Source organism: Callorhinchus milii, unplaced genomic scaffold (genome assembly GCF_018977255.1).
Source record: "Callorhinchus milii isolate IMCB2004 unplaced genomic scaffold, IMCB_Cmil_1.0 Scaffold4, whole genome shotgun sequence".
NCBI classification, from domain to species: domain Eukaryota; kingdom Metazoa; phylum Chordata; class Chondrichthyes; order Chimaeriformes; family Callorhinchidae; genus Callorhinchus; species Callorhinchus milii.
This window is the reverse complement of record NW_024704745.1, coordinates 74,146,946-74,162,312: the sequence shown is the minus strand read 5'-3', so window position 1 is coordinate 74,162,312 and position 15,367 is coordinate 74,146,946. Positions and strand designations below refer to the sequence as shown.

General features: G+C 42.9%; 1 protein-coding gene across 2 annotated transcripts; it reads left to right on the top strand.

Annotated features, from left to right (window-relative positions):
- Positions 1-324: 324 nt before the first annotated feature.
- Positions 325-13,113, top strand: mrps31 (mitochondrial ribosomal protein S31). 2 transcript variants are annotated; one of them, XM_042334599.1, is made up of 7 exons: positions 325-477; positions 1,589-1,885; positions 3,093-3,251; positions 10,589-10,735; positions 11,297-11,370; positions 12,343-12,486; positions 12,632-13,113. In XM_042334599.1, exons 1-7 carry the CDS (start codon positions 362-364, stop codon positions 12,862-12,864), a joined length of 1,170 nt encoding a protein of 389 aa, XP_042190533.1. In that variant the 5' UTR covers positions 325-361; the 3' UTR covers positions 12,865-13,113. The 2 variants fall into 2 exon arrangements, with proteins under 2 accessions (XP_042190533.1, XP_007889417.2); XM_007891226.2 differs by having other exon boundaries at positions 11,294-11,370.
- The last annotated feature ends 2,254 nt before the right edge of the window (positions 13,114-15,367 follow it).

The following is a 15,367-nucleotide window of genomic DNA, read 5'->3' as shown; positions in this document are numbered from 1 at the left end:
GAGGCGCTTTCGCGGGAACAGGTGCGCCGCGAAGTGAACGGGCGGCGGGTTTTCTGGGCGAGAGGGGGCGGGCACCGGCCCCGCGGGCCCGGGGGTGAGGGAGCGGAGGCCAACCGGAGGTCGAGTGGGGCCCCAAACAAATGAAGGCCTCGCCCGTGAGCAGCAGTTGGGAACAGCCTGACAAGAGGTGAAAGGTGAGGAGGTGACACCCGGGCAGTGGGGTCACAGGCGGAACCTCACCCCGCGGCTGGTGCTTCCCGGGGGGAAGGTGTTCCGGGGCGGACGCGCTCTCCCCCCTCCTCCCCCCCCCCCCCCCCCGTGTGCAGCCGGAGTGCGGCTCCGGGTGGTGCGCGCGGGAAAGATGCTCAGGGCCGCGGGGTCCCGGGCTCAGCGCGGGGCCGCCGCCGCCCTCCAGGCCGCCGCACACCGCCTGCCAACCACTGCCAGGCCCCGGCCCGGGCCCGGGCCCGGCAACAGGTGAGAGATACACACACACACACACAGCGTTATATACAACACATATACACATATATATACACACACGGTACCTCCAACCGAGCAGTGCGACAACAACAACAAAATTATATTTTATAGAGCGCCCTTCACGTCGGGAGGACGTCCCAAAGCGCTGGACAGTCAGGGGGTCAGGGCCCCGAGCGTGGGGGAGGGGTGGGGGGGAGGGGAGAGAGGGTGGGAGGGAGGGAGACCCAACGGCACGACCGAAGAGGAGGGTCTTGAGACCGGCCTTGAAGGAGGCCCTCGCGGGAGGCAGCGAGGCCAAGGGACCGTGGGGTGGAGTTGCAGAGTGTGGGGGCAGAGGGGCTGAAGGCCCGGCCGCCGCCGACGGTCGGGCGGGTCGGGCGGGAGACTTGGAGCAGACCGGAGCCCCGATGAGCGGAGGGAGCGGACAGGTCGGGAGGGAGTCAGAAGGTCACCCCCAGCGCTGCATTAGAGTGTCAAATCTGGACAGTGTGACTCCCAGTCCCTGATGTGGGGCTTCAACCCACAACCTTCTGACTTTGGGGTGAGAGTGCTATCACTGAGCCGAGCTGAGCTATCACTAAGTCCACACTAATACAGAGATTCATATTTTATATATATATATATATGTGTGTATTGTAGCTCAGTGGAGTCCTGCGGCTCAGTGATTAGAGCTTTTTCCCAACATTTCCTTCCATTATTTGCAAAGATTATTATTGTATTTCATTAAATAAGAGTAACACATACAGCTCCTTTCACATCTGAAAGCACTTCCCAGGGACCAACCAGGTTAAAAAACAACAGGGATGGGAAGGAGATGGCTGCGGGAGTCAATTTTTAGAAAGATTTTGAACATCCACTTTCCTCCATTTTCCAGCTAAAATATAGTATTTCATAGTATCCTATGAAATCTAGGAGCTTCCCCACCCCCCCCTTTCTTTACTCCTAAACCCTGTACCTTTGAAACGAAAGCTAATTAAAGCAGTTCCATTTGTACTTTGTTTAAAAAAGATTGTAGTTATGCCCAGGGAAAGGAGAACACTTGAGAAAAGGAGGAAATAATGCTCTTAATTAGCTAATGCTGTCACGGTTATATTCTGTGTTGCAGGACTTGCCAGAGATGCATCTTCACTGGCTCTGCTGTGCTCAAGGATGGTGATGAATCCAAATCTCCCGCTGCCCCCTCACTGCAGACAGAGACGGAAGAGGAGAAGAAAAAGTCAGCATCGGGGAAGGCCAATTTGTTGAACCTAATCAGCGGCATGAAAGTGGAAATGAGCACCAAGAAAAGGTTCCAGGCCCTCAGAATGCAAAAAGAAAAAGAGCAAACGAAAAATCGGGCAGGGAGCATGGAGAGTGCAACCAGCATGTTTCAGAAAGCAACTGAGGAAATCAGAAGTCAAAGGTACAGGTTGTTTGTTTACCTGAGAGTCAGAACTTCACTACAAGCAAAACCTCGTAAATCCAAGCACGTTAATATATGAGCAAATGGGTGTGACTGCGTCAGGGCTGGATTTTGTGTGTTCAGTTATCTCTCAGCAGGAATCATGTGCTCTTCTCTTTGGACAATTTCGGCCAATGTTAAAATTTTAGAAATGTTTGTTGTATATAAATAACAGTGGAGCAAATGAAACATGTTTATATGTCTGAAGAAATTAAAGGGAACGGTAAGTTCTGCACATTCAGAATGGAGATCTACCTCAGTTTAATAATCATATAATCCTTGCACTTAATACGGTGCCTTATCGCATTGTTTAGACTGTTGACCAGGACACCCGGAGAAACTCCCTTTAATCAGCATCTGAAAGAGAAAGATTGGCTGAGTGGACCAACTGGGATTCAAAGCCTGAATCTTCTAGCCTCAAGTTAATTTTTACATTTATATGCAGGATAGTGTTTTGGAGGTCTGCATTGTGGCGGATGGGGTAGAGTACCGAGTGAGGGAAAGGTGAGGAGGTGACCAAATACGCGGTGCAAGATAAGTCTTAAGAAGGGATTTAAAGATAGATAAATAGTAATAATAATCCTTGCGCTTTTCATGTCTTCTAGACGTCTCAAAGCGCTTCACAGAATATACTGTAAAGTGAATTGACCGTATATTTGTGGGCAAAACGTGGCAGCCAATTGCGCACAGCAATGTCCTACAAACAGTCATGATTGAAAATGACCAATTTATTATTGTTTTTTTGGAGGGATTACTATTAGGCGTGTGGAGTAAGGAAACTTGCCCAAGGTTTCGCCCTGCCTGGAGTTTTAAATTTAATATTACATATTAAATTAAGATGAATAATTTCCTCCTTAGAACAACATGTCTTCTAGACGTCTCAAAGTGCTTCACAGAATATACTGTAAAGTGAACTGACTGTATATTCTGTGGGCGAAATGGAGGAGATATTAGATAATTCAAGATGTTAAATATTTTTGGCTCGCCTAAAATATCCAAATGTTTAATTTAAAATATGTGCATATTCAATACAAGAGCCCCAAACTAAATCCTTTCATGTATTATTGATGCTGGAAGTCTCTCTCCCCCACCTCCCAACCTTTTTAAAAAAAACAAATATATTTTCACTAAACAACTTTTAACTGAAAGTCTCCTTTTTTTTTGATAGCGAGGAGACACTAAATCCAGACCTTGTTGCAGCTGCCTCAGCAGTTGCATCTTCAATGCCGTTTAATAAGAATCAGATTGAGTCAGAACTGCTTACACAGCTCAGGAAGCACGAATCAGTGACTGAAGCCCAGAGAAGTGGAGATACCAGCAACATTGGGTAAGTCATGGTGAGGTGGTGAGATAATATCAGACTGATATTGGTTTCATCTGGAATGCACTGTCTGAAAGGGTGGTAAAGGCATATTCAATAATAACTTTCAAAAGGGAATTGGGTATATACTTTGAAAAGGAAAACTTTGTAAGGCTATGGGGAAAGAGCAGGGGAGTGGGACTAATTGGATAGCACTTTCAAAGAGCCAGTACAGACATGATGAGCCAAATGGCTTCCAGTCCTGGAGGATTTTGTGTATAGATCATATAGAATATATATTGTTCTAAATAAATGTTTTATGTGTCCCTTCACCCCAGTTTTTTCCCTTTCTAAAAAGATTTGACTCACGCTAGTGTGCCACCTTGCATAGGTGGCTGTTCTTTGTATCTGAGCTGAAATGTAAGTGTTAGCAGGGTATTTGACTACAGCTGACAACCACTCCTCACCTGGCGCCTGCAACTGGTCATGATATCCAGAACACGCAGGGTGCAGAATTTTGAAAAAATCTAAAATTCAGTCTTAATTTGGAAGCTGATTTACCGCAGCTTTTAAGAAGAATTGTGAAAAGTCAGTTTCAGAATTTAGTGTGAATTAAAGATTATTTTTTCAAGATTCTGTACATTCTTACATTTTAAGACTTATTGGATCGTTGAGTCATCTCAAAGCGCTTCACGGGATACATTGTAAAGTGGATTGTCTGCATTCTGTGGATGAAATGCAACAGCCAGTTGTGCACAACAATGTCCCACAAATAGCCATGGAGTGAGTGAACAATTTTATTATTTGGGGATTGTTGGCTAGGACACTGGGAGAAACTCCCTTCTCTTTTTGAATAGTCTAATCATCCAAAGGACGGATCAGGCTAAACCAGCAGAGAATTTCGGACTTAAATTTCTTCCCACTCAGTTCCCAGTAACACTGCAAGCCATAGTCCTAAAGGGTAGGGTAGTTCTAGTTGGACAAGCAGCAGGAAAGCTTGAAGGATGGCAAGTTATGTGGTTTTAGCTGGTTAGACTCCAAGCCTTGGCTCTTTCCAACCTGTGCCTAATACTTTCCAGAATTAGGTAAGCAGAATCCATCCCTTCAGGAAGAGTTTGCATTCTATTCCTATAAATATCTCTGGAATTTCCATGTTTAGGTGGGAGGCATGGAATTCTGTTTTTTGAATCTTCTTAAGCACTGTGATAGGTTTCTGTGTCAGACAGCTGGCTGGCCAAAAAAAGTGTAAATGTCCTGTGTAGAGTTTATTTTTAATTCTGGGTTTTTATTTATTTTCCTTTCCATCTCCGAATACCAAGGGTGAAACTGAGGATCTGCTCCTAAATTTCAGTGAACTCACGTGAACTGGCCACCAGATGGTGTGTGAGAATTGTTGGAGGGCTTTTCTGTAAATTAAATCTCTTCTATGTGACAAAGTACATAGCACAGCTGATACCAGATACTGTTTAGAAACTTGCAGTCCATGATTCAACGACACCAAGTTGCACTTATATAGCGCCCTTCATGCAGGGTAGAGTTTCACATGGTAGCGCTTAACAGTGGCGGAGCCCAACGCTGAGCCGGGGGTAGGGAGGACGTGACTGTAAGCATGGTCGAAGAGGAAGGTCTTTAGGCCTGATATGAAAAAGGGGAAGGAAGAGGCAAGGTGGAGGGATTGAGGGAGACAGTTCCAAAGTTTCGGGATGTAGTGGCTGAAGGCATGGCCGCCTATGATAGCGCAGAGCGGATGAGGGGCATTCAGGAGGCCGGAGCCAGCTGAGCAGAAACAGGGGGTGTTGGAGTGGGGAGTTAACAGGTCAGAAATGCTTCTGAGATTCATGGAGATACACAGGACGATTCAGAAATGCAAAATTAAAAATGAAAGTAAAAGAAAAATTAAAGTAAATGATGATCTTGCATTGATTTTTTTAACGATGTTAATATATTGTCCCTGAACCACTGTGTATAAATATTTCATTTTGTTTAGCAGCTCAAAGTTTACAGTCTGACTACAGTTTCAAATCTATCATCCACCTATATGCATTCGTGATATCCATTGAACGTGTTTCCACTCTGATATTAGGCACGGCTACATTTTAGTAACAGCAATAATGGATGGTTGAATTAATAATAATAGTAATCCTTGCGTTTGATATAGCGCCTTATCATGTCTTCGAGATGCCTCAAAGCGCTTCATAGAATATACTGCAAAGTGAATTGACTGTATATTTTGTGGGCGAAACGTGCCAACCAATTGCGCATAGCAGTGTCCCACAAAACAGTCGTGAATTGAATGACACAATTTTTTTTGAAGGGTTTATTACCCTCAGAAAAGCAATCCACCAATTGACTAACATCCTACTTACAGCTAGGTAAACAGAGGCGTGTGGACTAAGGAAACTTGCCCAACGTTTTGCCCTGCCGGGAATCAAAACAAAGTCCTCTCGTTTGCGAGACAAGTGCTCTAACCACTAAGCTACAGGACTCCAGAATTACAGCAGAGTGAAAATTGTTGGGCATGCTACCCTGTGTGAGGGGCGTTATATAAATGCAATTGTTGTTAGGCAGCGCAGATGACAGTGCTAAAATATGGGATTGATGTACAGAACCTTTTATACCTCCTCCACACTGTTCCACATTAAACCTATTTTTACTTTCATACTGAGATCTTTAAGTAGGTGAACGTGGTTCAAATTACACATCATAAAAAAGTTGTTTTGCTGCTCTCATCACACTCCCTCTATCCCACCACCAGTAATCGGGCTTTAAACCAATGGTCATTCTCGAAACCTCTCTCAAAATCCTTGGACCTTTTCTCCCTGACCTTGACACCGCTTGTGGTCATCATCTCAAACTCCTACCTCCTTCCCACCCTGCTTATCTCATCCTCTGCTTCACCCTGCTCCATGATTCCTTATGTCTTTTGTGAGACATTATCCAATGTGAAAGGCACTATACAAGTTCAAGTTGTTTCAAGAAATCAGCTAAGCATTCTGTAACTAGACCTCTGTACTCTGTAGTGAAGTTAGCAGAACAGGTGACAGTCTGCATGGATTTTATTTTAACTATGGATGTCAGCAGATAGGAAGCTGCCACTGTGATGAACTGAAAGTTCTGATGTTACCTTGAATAACAGCCTCAAAATTTTTGCAAACGTTTTGCTTTTCAAAAGCGAAATCCCCAATCACAAAAGGGGTATTGAATGTTTTAATTTCACAGCTGGATCTGGTTCAATCATTAACTCAAGCAAGTTGTTACCCCCTTGAATCAGCTTGGCTGAAAAAAGTGAACTTGTTTGTCTGAAAACTGATGGAGGTCAAGGCTAAGTAAAACTCACATAAATCTGATCTGTACAAATCGTACAATCACCTAAATTGTGCATCTGCCCAAGTCCCATTGAATTTCCAAGGTGATAGGTGCTATAATAATAATAATCCTTGCATTTGGTGTAGCACCTTTCAAAGCGCTGAACAGGATGCATTGCAAAGTGTAGTGACTGTGTGCCTTGCGGGTGAAAGCTCAGACAATTTACGCATTACACAAGCAGCCATGAAGTTAACGAAATTTGGGGGATTGTTGGCTATTTTTCAATTCAATTTGTTCTAATAAACCTGAATGGGTGCTTTAAACGCTCATCAACAACTTCTAAAGAGTAGAATTTATTCTTCGAAGTCAGCTATCTATAATCCTACTCAGGTGATATTTTTAGTAATTCGGCCAGTCTCTTATTTTTACAAAAAGATGGGGCATATTTATATGGTGGTTATTTATATTTTTCTATTTATATTTACCCTACAGAAAATATAAATAGACAAATTTCTTACCTCGCCATTTCTAAAAGTTCCTAAAGTTCAATGTGACCACTGTTAATTTGAGGAGAAAATTCGGATAAAAAAATAGACCTTGTTGATGTTTGTAAAATAATTGATTGAGATGATGGTAATTATAACACAGCATTTCTTGCTGTGCTTCCTTGACACAGCATTGCTGTTAATACTGGACAGATCACGAGATGCGTGTTTAGTTACGGAGCTTTCAAGATAGTTTATTTTTAGAAAACTCACTGAGACCTTGGTTAAAAACAAATCCATTAAAACTTCTACTCTAGCCAGCTGGCCCTTAAGAAACTAACTAAGTAACTGAAGAAGATATCTGAACATCTCCAGAATGTTATTTTAAATTAAGTTCTACAATTATTGTCTCACTGTGTATTTGTGGGCAGTCACGGCAGCCAATTTATACACAGCAGATCCCACAAACCTCCATGATACCACAACAACAAGATTATATTTGTATAGTGCCTTTCATGTCGGGAGGACGTCGCAAGGCGCTGGACATTGTACAGCATTTCAGACCTGAGCTGGGGTCAGAGGGGAGAAGGGAAGGGAAGGGGGGTGACCAATGGCATGGTCGAAGATGTTTTGAGGCGGGATTTGAAGGAGGCTAAGGAGGGGGCGAGGCGGAGTGATTGTGGGATGGAATTCCAGAGGTTGAGGCTGAAGGCTCTCCCGTCAGTGGTGGGGTGGGCGGGTGGGTCAGGGGACGTGGAGCAGGCCGGCTGAGCGGATGGAGCAGGCGAGTTGGTAGGGGGTTAGGAGGTCACGGCGAGACCATTGAGGGCTTTGTAGGTGAGGACCGGGATTTTGAACTGGATCCTCTGAAGGATAGGGAGCCATTGGAGTCGGGCGAGAATGGGGGAGATGAGGAGAGAGGTGGGGATGGGATCGAGGGAGCAAGTGGTGGGTTTGAGTTTGCGAACAATCGGGGAGAGGAAGGGAGAGATAGGGTCGAAGGAGTATGGGGGGGATGGGTGGGGGTTGGGTCATGAGGGAGAGGTGATATGGGGGTGGCTGTGGACGGGACAGAGGTGGCTGAACGTATCCCCTCGATTTTGGTTTCGAGGAAATCCAGCATCTCCTCACAGTTGTAGTTTGAGGAGAGGATGGGTGTGGCGTGGCAAGGTGGACGGAGGAGACGGCTTGTGGTGGAAAAGAGAAGCCGGGGTTTGTCCTTTGCCTCCAAGATAGTAGAAGGAGTAGAAGGAGGATTTGGCGGAGGCAAGAGTGCAGCGGTAGATCTTGTGTGGTGAAGCCAGATCTGCCAATGGACCGTTAGTTTGGAATTGGTCCAGGCTCGTTCGGGCACTTGTGCAACAACAACTTGCATTTATATAACACCCTTCACGTGGAGTAGCATCAATGTGGAGTCTGACCCCGACCAGTTTTATCTGGGGGATAGTTGTCCAGGACACTGTGAGAAACTCCCTTCTCTTTTCGACTAATGTCTTGGGATTTTTAACGTGAACCTGATCAGGCAGACAGGACCTCGGTTTAATGTCTCCCCCGAAGGACAGCATTGCTCACAGTATCAGCCTAGGCAGTAACCTCAAATTCCTAGACTATTGGGAGTTGTGTAGATGGTTTATCAGCTTGCGTTGTCAGCTTTAGCTTGTGTATGGGTGGGAGTGGGAGTGCTATCGACTATAGATTGTGCATGGGGTTACCTGTAGAGTTTGCATATGGAGAGGTGAGTATCAGCAGTATGTTGTGTATGAGGGAGTTATCCGTTTCTTATGTACAGCGGTTATCAGCCTGCAAAGTAGGGGGTTATCATAGGGTGGTTTGGAGGGGATGTAGGCGAGATTAGCAACCATAGCTTGGGAATGGTTTGCTGTCTGCCACAGTTTGGGTTAACAATCTGTGAACATCCAGCAGCAGAAAGAAATGGAGGACAGCACAAACGAATAGCCACAATACAGTTTGACAATTTTTCTGCCCTTTTTTTGTTATTTCAAATTGCTACCAATTTTCTGCCTGCATGGTTTGTAGAGGTAATAGATAACTGTAGAGTTTCATTTGAACTGTGATATGAAGTATCTGTTTCAGGTGATTTTTGTTGCTGAGGATGATGGAAGGTTGCGATAACGTGGGGACTCTTGCTAGTGAAAAGAGCTAAGCCTTAATGGTCAGAACGTTGAGGTCATTGATCATGGTCCATTAACAACACCAAACTAGAAATCACCATATATATTGGATGTGTTAGATGCGCCTGGCTACTAAAGAAGAGTCCTCTAGCTCAGTGGTTAGAGCACTCGCTTTGCAAGCGAGAGACCTGAGTTCAATTCCCGGCAGAGGGCGAAACCTTGGGCAAGTTTCCTTACTCCACACAGAGCCTAATAATAATCCCTCCAAAAACCCAAAACTATAATAAATTGGTCATTTTCAATCTACGACTGTTTGTGGGACATTGCTGTGCGCAATTGGCTGCCGCGTTCGCCCACAAATATACAGTCAATTCACTTTACAGTGTGTTCTGTGAAACGCTTTGGGACGTCCTCCTGACGTGAAAAGCGCTATATCAAATGCAAGGATTATTTATTATTATAAGATACCGCATTGTAACTGTTTTCCGCAAATGTGTTGCGATTTGATTGCAATACCAAATGTCTTTCTACTTTGATAACTATCCATCTTAGAAGCCTCTCGACTGCCAATGTCATGCCACATCATTTCAAGCGTGAAGATTGGGAGACGCCGCACTTAATGTGTTCTAGTGAGAACATATGGCTCAGGATGTAATTTAGTATTAAGTTAAAGGCAAAAAATCCTTTCAGCTCACAAAGTCCATCTCACTGTAGATCTCAACAAACACAACAAACACAATCGATCTCGGATAAAACAGAATCTAGTGACTCGAGCTGCTGTTAGAGACCCCAACCTTCCAACATCCTCAGCAGCAAAAATCACCTAAAACTGTTAGAGACTAAATCAGGAATTACATTTTTGGTTGTTCCAACAATTCTCTCTCTCCCGATCCCCCAAATTGATCTTGTGGTTTCAAATCATTCTTATGTGTGTCAGGCTGGCTCAGTTGGTATGGTCTATAGTCCACTCCTTTTGAAACACATTCAGTCGATTGGTACAAACAAGGTTTACAGCCACTTTGTGTGGTGGTACGCAGTTTAAGAATGTGTACTGAAATTCAATCCAGCTTTCAGAGCAGGTCAAGACGGCAGCCATATGTGTAACTCTGTTAAACATGATGATGGGTTTCCACACGCGTCAGAGACCCAGTTGAACAAAATAAAAGAATATCTTGTTTGATTTTTCTGTTCAATTTTTAAAGTTTGAGAGCTCAAGGAATACTGTAAAAAGTAAGTCAATTTCCTGAGGTTAGTGTAAAACATAAGCTTATCTCTATCCAATAGTCGGGACATTGCTTGTTTACAATGAATGCATGAGCTTGCTTTCATAAAACCAGAACTGACAAAACTGCATTTACAATGAAGAAATGTAATCCCACCTACTCTGTATTCGGTGATGACATGATCCAGATTGCAAGTCTTTGATGATTTGTGATTTCAGTGACATTATTTCGAGTATGAAGGTTGGGAGACGCCACACTTCACGGGCGGGATCAAGGTCCACTAATCAAATCTGCTTTGATGAAGATGGACAAGGATATGTTGCTGACAAAGGCGTCGCGAGTGAGTTTGATGCAGTCAGGAAGAGGTAAATGTTATTGTTATTATCAAATGCTAGGATTATTATTTATAATATTTGTATTATTTAATATAACATGGTATTAAGTTGCAGGAAAAGACCATTCACCTCAACAAGCAGAACTCTCTTTTTCCCCACAAATGTTTCTGAGCAAAGTGTTTCGTTCAAATTTCAGGTTGCTGTTGTTGGGGTTTAACATACTGTTAGGCAATAATCTTTTATTCTGTGGGAATCGCATCGTAAGGCCGGAACAAAATATTCAATAGAGTCGGAACTCTTTCCCAAAGTCCTTCCTACTTGCCCCCTTCCTCTCTGCCTTCAGAAACTTGGTCTATGTGTATACATTTTGTATAAGGTACTGGATTGAAAGGGCTGTGGGGAAAAGACAGGTAAATGGGACTGAAAGGATTGCTCTTTGAAAGAGCCAGGGAAGATACAATGGGCCAAATGGCCTCCTCCTGTGCTGTAAATGGTTCTAAATATTTGTTGAAAAGCGTGGTATTTAAAATTTCCTGTATTTTCTTTACTCAAGGTGCTATACAAATGCAATGTGTTGTTTCTATTTAGCAGGAATCTGTTTACAGGAAAGAGGATAAATATTTTTCCTGTATCCACTGGTGAACCAGAAACTCTACCACAAATAGGTTTGTTGCAACTCTCTTATTTGTCAATGCTGATCAAACCCATTTTTTAACGTGAAGGAAGTCAGCTGATCTGTGCCAGAAGCTTACGGGGGGTGTGGGGGGGCCTTCAAACAGGGTTGCCTTGTATTCACTGACAGGAGTGAGACTCCTAATGTACGTACATGGATACTGCTGTGTTCAGAGGCACAGACTCCTAGTGTAAAAGCAATTCATGCTAACTGTAAATTCACAGGAAAATAATTTTAGGACCATCTGCATTATAAATTGTACGAAATTAAATTTTTAATGCGGTAATGTAATATAATTTATTGTAGGGACTAATGAGCAAGCAAACCAGTAGTTCTAGAAAGACGTGTTATATTTTTTATGGAAGTGGGGGAGAGGAGGAAAAAAAACACAAGTTAACTAAAAAAAGAAATCTTACATTTCATCCCTGGTTGGCCACTTGGAATTGGTTTCAGAGGACTAGATCCTTGCCCCCATTTCCTGACCAAATAAAGCCTGGGCGATGTGCAAAAGTTACAATTGCACATGATCCTATAACTGCTAGGCTCCGGCTGACTTCTGTTTGCTGGGTTTGAGAATGTGCTGAGGTGAACGCGCAGTTAATACAATGCTTCAGTTTAAAACTCGCCTCAATCCTTTGAAATTCCCTGCCTCAGTCCCTCCGCCTTGCCCCCTCTTTACCCATCTTCAGATCGCACCTGAAAACTTTCCTCTTTGACCGTGCCTACGGTCACCTCCCTTTTCTCCCCGCCTTAGCATCAAACTATGCCATTGTTAAGTGCTCCAACATGTTACCCCGTGTGAAGGGCACTATATAAATGCAAGTTGTTGTTGTAGGACATGTAAATATTTTTACATTTGTTCCCCCACCCCGTTATTCATTCTGCTACTTTGTGAATGAAGCGTGTGTATATTTTAATATTTTGATGAAACTGCATCTTACGTTTTTATCTTCACAATTGACAGTGTCTCCTCCCTCACTGTGGGATATTGAGCTAGCTAACCGGTTAGCAGCTGCTACAGAACAATTGCCACGAAATGGGTTTGAAGAGATGATCCAGTGGACAAAGGAAGGAAAACTCTGGCAGTTTCCAATTAACAATGAGGCTGGTACGTGTTCAAAGCATTGCAAAATGGGGTGGTAGAGCGTAGCTCACAAATTTCTCATTCGTTCAATGTGGCAACTCATTTGAGTGGCAAATAGTTTTCGTCCACATTGTGAGTTTAACTTTTTGAATCTGCAATAACTTTTCAGGTCTAGAGCAAGAGGAACGCGTGGAATTCCATGAGCATGTTTTCCTGGAGAAACATTTAGGGGGATTCCCAGATCGAGGAGCGATCCGACATTTTATGGAACTAGTCATCAACGGGCTGTCTAAGAATCCATATATAACAGTTCAGCAGAAGGTGGAACACATAGAATGGTTCTCTCAGTACTTCCAAGACAAAGAAGAGATTTTGAAAGAAAGTGAAGCATCTATTAATTGAAGTTATTTGTTCAACATTCAAAGCTTCAGAGAGTTTGAGACAACCGAGCTTCACACCAGGAATAGTGTTTCCACTTTCAGTTATGCAGAAAAGCCACAGGTTTAAGCTCTTGTCATAATTACCTGATCTACTGTAAGCTGATTTTCAGAACTCTGCTCTTCCCCATGTTTTTAAAATCTCATCTGGGGATATGTACATGAAACGTTCATAATGTACTTCCGGGAAATTAATCTTAAATTGTTAACATTGTTTTGTTGCGTTTGCTTTTTTTTAATTTCACTACAAATTGTTTCTAAAAACTACACTATTGTGGCATATTCACTTTGTGGCTGTTTGCGGGACATTGCTATATGCAGAGTGGCTGCCACGATCACCTATATAAAAAAAGTCAGTACACTTTACAGTGTATGTGTGAAGGTCTTAGAGACATGTCTCTTCTCCCTCGCACCCAACATGAAAAGGCGCTACATCAAATGAGACTATTATGTATTTTCAGAGGTTTAAGCAAATTTATGCAATTTCTATTATAAATTAATATTTTTTATTAATATATTTATAGTACATTAATTTATACAAGTTCAGTCACTATGCCCCTATCCTCTGGAACTCCCTACCTCTCTATCCTTTGACTCCTCTCTGTCTTTAAATCCCACCGTAAAACTTTCTTTGATCCCCTTGCTTCCTTGGTCATCAGCCAACCACTGTGAATTTCTAAGGCTTCTTCTCTAAGGAGAAGGAATGGACCTGCTTTAAATAATTTGGTGAAAGTTTAAAATTATATTTTAAAGGTTCTCTTGTTGGTGTGTGCAGCAATTATAGGCCTCTTCACATCACAGTTTAACCAACAATTCTATTTCTGTTCAAAGATCAGGAATTTGGCCAACAGTCCCCCAAGTAAAACTGATAATTCACATCATGGCTATTTGTTTGTGGAATATTGTTGTACGCAAATTGGCTGCTACATTAGCCTGCAAAATACATACAGTTACAACACTTTGCAGTGTATCCTGTGAAGTGCTTTGGGATGTCCTGACAGGAAAAGTGCTATGTAAGGATTTATTTATATAAGTTAATAAAGAGGCTGGATGCTTCATCCATGTCCTATCAAATAACCTTGAGTCAAACTCTGTAAATATTTAGAAACCTTGGTGGAAATTGAATCCTGAGAGTTATCTATTGCTGAATGGGTGCCTGAATTTAGTTCTTCAAAAAATATTCTAACCTCCATTTGAACCTTTAAATTCATATAACAGAAGGCTTCCTAATTTGCTAAGATTGCAACCAGAAGCGTTACTTGGAATAGGTACTGGTCTCTAATCAGACCTTTGTGGTTGGCATTCCAATCGAACTTTGCTACGGCTGTTATAGTCCCACTCTCCTACCTGCTCCACATAGACTGTAACATTGAATTAGCAGGGAAATTATAAGATAATAATCCTTACATTTGATAGAGCCTTATAATGTCTTTGAGATGCCTCAAAGCGCTTCACAGAATATACTGTAAAGTGAATTGACTGTATATTTTGTGGGCGAAACACGGCAGCCAATTACGCACAGCAGTGTCCCACAAACAGTCGTGGATTGAGTGGCCAAATTATTATTATTAATTTATTTTGAAGGGATTATTACCCCCAAAAAAGCGATCTGCCAAGCGACTAATAACCGGGTTCCTACTTAATCCGAAGTAAACAAGCGTGTGGAGTAAGGAAACTTGCCCAATGTTTTGCCCTGCTTGGGAATCGAACCCAGGTCCTCTCGCTTGTGAGGCAAGTGCTCTAACTCCACGTGCAAGTGGGAGAACCATAAGCACAGACTCATGTCAATTCACTTTGTGATGCTGAGCATTGGTGCTCCTGCTTTTGTCACTACACTGGTCGCATTGGGTTTCCTTGAGGAGTTAATCCATACCAGTGGTGGCCAACCTTTATGGCCAGCCAACAAAATACATTCTCTTGATTGAATACTTCTGATTTATGCCAAATCCTTATCTATATACTCCCTCTGGACGATGTCATCCACAGACATGGGGCAAACTTCTACATGTATGCGGATGACACACAAATCGACTTTGCCTCCTCCAGTACCAACTTCAGTTTCGCTGATGTTCTGTCAGCTTGTCTGGCAGACATCAAGGCCAGGAATTTCTGCTGGAGTTCTGGCCAACAATCCCCCAAATAAAATTAGTCATTCACTTCATGGCTGTTTATGAGACATTGTTGTGTGTAAATTGGCTGCCGTGTTCACTGCAAGATACGCAGTTACACTTAATCCCATAAAGAGATTTGAGAAATCCTCCTTAAGTTTGCATTGCCGATCAAGAGCAGGAAAGCTACGCAGGCATACGAGTATGACCTGATGTGACCAAGGGAACTGAGGCTAAATTTGCACCTTAATTTCATAAAACTGTTGATTTTTCAGTCAGCATTTCAAGGTGGTAGAACAGAATAGCGAGAGAGATAAACAGAATAGGTCAAAGAGGGGTAAGAAGCTCAGTAAAGAAGAT